The sequence below is a fragment of the Phascolarctos cinereus genome, unplaced genomic scaffold, assembly GCF_003287225.1.
Source record: "Phascolarctos cinereus isolate Bilbo 61053 unplaced genomic scaffold, phaCin_HiC Scaffold_726;HRSCAF=1367, whole genome shotgun sequence".
Lineage (NCBI taxonomy): Eukaryota > Metazoa > Chordata > Mammalia > Diprotodontia > Phascolarctidae > Phascolarctos > Phascolarctos cinereus.
This window is the reverse complement of record NW_027556098.1, coordinates 135,471,643-135,477,213: the sequence shown is the minus strand read 5'-3', so window position 1 is coordinate 135,477,213 and position 5,571 is coordinate 135,471,643. Positions and strand designations below refer to the sequence as shown.

Genomic DNA, 5,571 nt, shown 5'->3' with positions numbered 1-5,571 from the left:
CTCCTGGTTCTACTCCTTTTACTCAGTGTCGGTTCATAAAGTCTTTTCAGGTTGCTGTAAATCTGTCCCTTTGATCATTTTTTAATAGCACAACAGCATGCCATTCCATTCCCCTGCACTCGAGGTGTCAAACTCCTATAGGCAAGTGGCCTGAACCAGATGAAAATGTGATGGGGAAATGGTTAACAAAATAAATAAAAATGCAATCCAACATAATGTTAATCTGTGGTTTTCTAAATCAATATGCTACTGGCAAGAATCCCTTTCTATTTCAGTTTGACACCACTGCTCTATGGTAATTTTTTCTGCCCTTCCCTAGTCAATAGGTATCATATTTTATCCAGTTTTGTGCCATAACAAAAAGTACTGCTCTAATTTTTTTTCTTTAACATCTGTCTTTGATCTCTTTAGGGTATGTGTCAGTTAGTGCTACTTCTGGGTCAAAGAGGTTAGTGAGTTTTTGGGTATACCCAAATTTCATACTGCTTTCCAGAACTGTTGGACTAATTTGTAGCTCCAAGTGCCCCTTCAAATAAGTGTAATTTTACTTAACTGAGATATTTACAAAGTGCTTAGCACAGCACCTGGAAAACAGTAGGCACTATATAAATGCTTATTCTGTCCCTTCCCCCTTTTGTTATCTTTGGGTGTGTAGTAGGATCTCAGAGTTGCTTTAATTTGCATTTCTCTTGTTGAGTAAATGAAAAGGTATTTATTAAGTTATTACTACATGGAAAATGCTTTGCTAAGCTCTGGGAGTACAAACAGAAAAGAATCTGCTCCCTAAGGGGTTGGCTTTCTAATGGGAGGGATAATATCTATCTATATCTATATATCCATATCTATATATCTATATCTATATATCCATATCTATCTATCTATATACATATAGATATATATATACACACACGAAGTTTCAGCTGCAAATAAAAGGCCTCATGATCATTATTAGTGATCTGAAGCACTTCAACATATGATTGTAATATAATAATATGGTTGATAATGCCCTGTTCATACCCTTTGACTATTTACCTAATGGGCAGTGGCTCTTGTTCTTATATATTTATCAATTCCTCATGTATCTTAGTTATGAAATCTTTATCAGAAAAATCTGTTACAAAAAATATTTTCCTTAGTTAAATGTTTCACTTCCAGTTCTAAGTAAATTGCTTTTGTTTGTACAAAAACTTGTCTTATATAACCAAAAGTGTCCATTTTATTTCCCATGATCCTCTTTATCCCTTATCTGGTCAGAAATTCTCCCTGATTCATAGTTGTGGAAGTATCTCCTTCCTCTTTCCTCTGATAGGTTTATGATATAGCTTTTATATCCAAGTCAGCTATCCAATTTTGGCTTGAGGTACATGCTGTGAAATGTTAGTCTGGGTCTAATTTCTCCCAGACTGCTTTCCAATCTTCCCAGGGGTTTTGTTTGTTTTTAAATTTAATAGCAAATCTTTACTGCAGCTGTTGTTGTCATGGGGTTCACTGACCATTATGCTACTATGTTTGATTGTGTCTGGTTCTCATGCACCTACTCTGGTCTATGGATCCACCACCTTCAGCATGCTCTTTATCCTTCAAGTTAAGTTTGGTCTTCCCTGATCCCCTCCCCCATTACTGCTGTCTGCTTCTCAGGGTACATCTTGTACACCCCCAGCAGAATGTAGGCTCCTTAAGGGCAAGGAATATTTAGCTGTTTTCTTTGCTGTCTCCTTCATCAAGTCCCTTATGTAGTAGACACTTAATAAATGTTTGTAGAACTGAATATAAGTTCATTCCTAAAATATCTAGGCTATGTAAAATAAATATGATGACATTTTGTTTTAAAGACTGAGAAACATAAGCAAATAAATTTAAGCTATATGACTATCCAGATCAAAGCTTTAAGGTTCCTGACATCTCAAGTCACAGTCACACTGCCCTTTTTTGAGAAGGAGTCCCAACCAGTAAATCGGGATACATTAGTAAATCTATTAAAAGGGGCAGGTAGGCGGCATAGTGGATTGAGTGCCAGGCCTGGGGGCAGGAAGAACTGGGTTCAAATCTGCCTCAAATACCTTACTAGCTTCTGGGCAAGTCACTTAACCTCATTTACCTCAGTTTCCTTATCTGTAAAATGAACTGGAGAAGGAAATGGCAAACCATTCCATTTCTTTGCCAAGAAAACCCCAAATGGGATCATAGAGAGTCAAACATGACTGAAATGACTGAACAATAAGTAAATCAGAACTCTACAATGAAAGATTTCGAGTCAGTGCTGATGCCATTAGCTGCCCATGGATTCTGAACAGGAAAGAAGGCCCAGCTCATCCTGGCAGCTGCTATTTTCCTGGCTCCCCTCAAGGACTTTACTAACAGTACCCCTTCTTACCCAACATTATATCTGAATGATCTACGGATTAGTACAGCCTAAAGGAGAAATTACTTGAAAGAGGAACTTTTATGCATTCTTGGTGTTCAATAAATTTGATGAGATTTCTGTTGATGGGTGTTTTTTATACACACAAAAACACACATACACGGATATAGAGAGAGATATATATGTATTTTTTCCCAAGTACTTTAAACCATTATTATTACATTAGATCCACACTATAATACTGTCTTCAAGGCCCAGGATATGGGATCATGTTATATATACCAACTTATTATAGGGACCCAAGATATAAACCTGTCAAACTAAACTATAAACTACAGTAGCTAGGAACAACTGCAGCCTACTTAAATGCTTGAAATACTAAATCAGAGAACTGTAGGCAAAAACGGCTGACGCCTATCAAAATGGCAAAGATGATTTAAAAACAAGAGGGGGCAGACACTAGACCTGCAGTTTCATCAATGCAGAGAGCTTCCAGTGAAGACCTCCACCTAATGTACCACAATGGCTACCAGAATGTCAAAGAAAACCCTGGAAGACTTCGGTGACAACCAGTGATCTCTGAGGACTGTGGGTGAAGTACATCTTCTCCCTTTCCTGTTGGACCAGAGAGGTAGTCAACTATTGATGTGTAATGAGGTTCATTACCAGGTAAGGCCAGTGGGTTGACTTATTTTGCTTCATTGTACTTCTTTGTTACAAAAGAGAGTTGTGGGGAGGGGGAAGAGGACTCACTGATAAATGACAGCAATTTTTTTTGAAACAGCATCAATAAAACATTTTCCAAAAAGTAACTCATGGCTTACATACAAAAAGCCAGAAGTTTTGTTTTCCACAAGACCTTTCTGCTACTTCCAATGTGGTTATGCTTTGGTGCCCATTAGGAAACACCTGTATTTGAAAGGGTCCAAAAGTTTACTTTCTTTAAAGGGCTTTCTTACCTTTGACTCTGACATCGCTGTACCTCTGGAAGTGATGATAAGCAGCTTTCCAGGGGTTCCGGTAATGTCGGAGCAGAGTAATGGGAGGTCTTGGGCGTACAGGGACATACCTCACACCTTCTTCATCTATGAAAAGGGAAAGAAAGATAAAATAGGCAACGAGTCATACATCTGATTTTCCCTACCCAATTTAACCTATGTCCAGCTTCATAATTTAAAATCTCAAGTGCACATGACTGACTTGAGAAAAGCAGAAAAGAAAAATGATGCTTCGATGGAAATCTACTTCCAAAAGCCACCATTACCTATATATTCCTTGGGAGGAGACTTGCGTTTCTCAGCCTTTACTAGCAAACTCTTAGGAGTGGACTTTTCATCATCAGTACTATTTGTCTCCATCATATCACCTTCCTCTGTTGAAATCACGTGCTGTTGCTTTCGTGGTTTTTTCCTTGGAGAGGCACCAGGGGGCAAGTCACTTGGAGGCATTGACAGGTTGTTGGCCAGCAGCGCAAGAGATGGAGACACAGTGTTGGTTGTTAATGGAGGAACTGCTGAGAGAAGAGAGAAAACACAAAGTCTATGAAAAAACAATTGCAATAAGAGACTGCATTTGATTTCTGACACGGTAAATAGGACTTTTCTCTAATAATGTTACCTAAGTAAGAAGGGTCCCTTAAGTTCATATGGTGACTAACATAAAGTTGGTGATAAAACACTTAGTCCATAAAACCTCACTGCCTTATTCCTGTCTTATTAGACAGTATCTCTGTCAGTTAAAAACTGGAAACCTACAGTACAAAGAGGTTAAATGATTTGCCTAATGCCACAGAGTAAGTCAGTAGTGAAGCTAAGAAAAACTGAAGTCATGACTTCCAGCTACCTCGGGTCACCCATGTTGCCTTTCAAAAGAAACTATTCTGCAACTTGCTAGAAAATGTCAGTGGTGAAAAAGAGAGGAAACAATGCAGTCGGAAGGAGAATGGGAAAACAAAATATTTTAGTAAGCACAGAGAGAAATTGATCAAGAATCCTTTCTTCAGTAACATGCTTTATGAAAATTCTTAACTAGCCTCTTCAAATTAAATGGGGCAAGAATCTTAAATCTCTCAGCTGTCAGCACATTTCCTTGATCGATACTGAAGAAAAATGCATTATATAAGCTATTGGTAGCAGTGCCTTGTAGAAAGCAGAAAAATAAAAGTGTAAAAAAATATTGTTTGCACTGACTTTCCGTACTAATGAAAGAAGACTGCTCTCACCTGTGACTCAAGGTCTCCCAGTTTTAGTCTTCAAAAAGAAATTTACCTGCTTACATTTACTAAAAACCAGAGTCTTACAATACAGTGGGTGCAAAAGCTCTAACAGGAATGAACTCTGAAAAGAGGAGCTCTTTGTAGGAATTATTTTAAATGGGCCACCACAGTTCCAGCTTTAGCAATATGGTGATAGGCAAAAAGACATTCGTAAAGGAAAAAGAAACTCATGAGAGAAAATATTTCTTTGCATGAACTTACCAGAAACAGGACGCATTATGTCCATAGGTTCCACTTCTTCTTTAATTTTTATCTCTGGCACCGCTGGCCCCATTACAGTGGAAAGGCTGCCACCCACCGCTGATGATGCAGGAGGAGCAGCTGCAATAGTGGTAATGGGTGGTGTGACAGGAACTGCTCCCGGAATTGTTGACAGGGCTACTGATGGTTGTGAGGGGGGACTGGTTGCTGCAATGATAGTTGGGATGGCAGGTGGTGGCTGTTGAGAGGTGGGCTGCACAGCAATGGTGGGCTGATCACTACTCTGATTGGACACAGCCTCCACAGACACAGTGACTGGTGTGGCCATAGATACATGGATTTCTGGCTTAGGTTTGGCACTAAAACATAAAAACAAAACATTATCAAGTTGTTTTAGCTAGTAATCTCCTAGAGGGAGGAGCTCTGAATAATTCATTTTGTGAAGCACCCAAAATAATACCTTGTGCAATTAGGTGCTCTATCCATTGATTTTAAACTACATCAGAATAAACGATATGCCATTTCCAAGGTGAACTTTAGGGTAATAGTTTTAAAAATCTGTTTTAAACCTCCAAAGTCTAAGAGAACAGTGACTCAAAAATGTTACTCCACATTAATTTTTAAATCTTCACTTGTTTGTTTCTACTTTATTCACTGTTTCTACATGAAAAGTACTTCTAAATCAAAGATCATTTTGTTCACCTCCACCCCAAACCCTACCTATGTATAGTTA

At 38.5% G+C, this 5,571-nt stretch overlaps 1 protein-coding gene across 4 annotated transcripts in view; it reads right to left on the bottom strand.

Annotated features, from left to right (window-relative positions):
• The window catches only part of SAP130 (Sin3A associated protein 130), a 50,991-nt gene that overhangs the window by 2,925 nt on the left and 42,495 nt on the right, over nt 1-5,571 (bottom strand). For 3 of the 4 annotated variants that reach the window (XM_020967173.2, XM_020967172.2, XM_020967176.2), the window contains exons 16-18: nt 4,839-5,197; nt 3,627-3,875; nt 3,322-3,447 (exon numbers count right to left, since the gene is read on the bottom strand). In XM_020967173.2, the coding sequence (XP_020822832.1) occupies nt 3,322-3,447; nt 3,627-3,875; nt 4,839-5,197 (734 nt within the window). The remainder of the gene's footprint in view (nt 1-3,321; nt 3,448-3,626; nt 3,876-4,838; nt 5,198-5,571) is intronic. The other variant, XM_020967174.2, reaches the window with a different exon arrangement.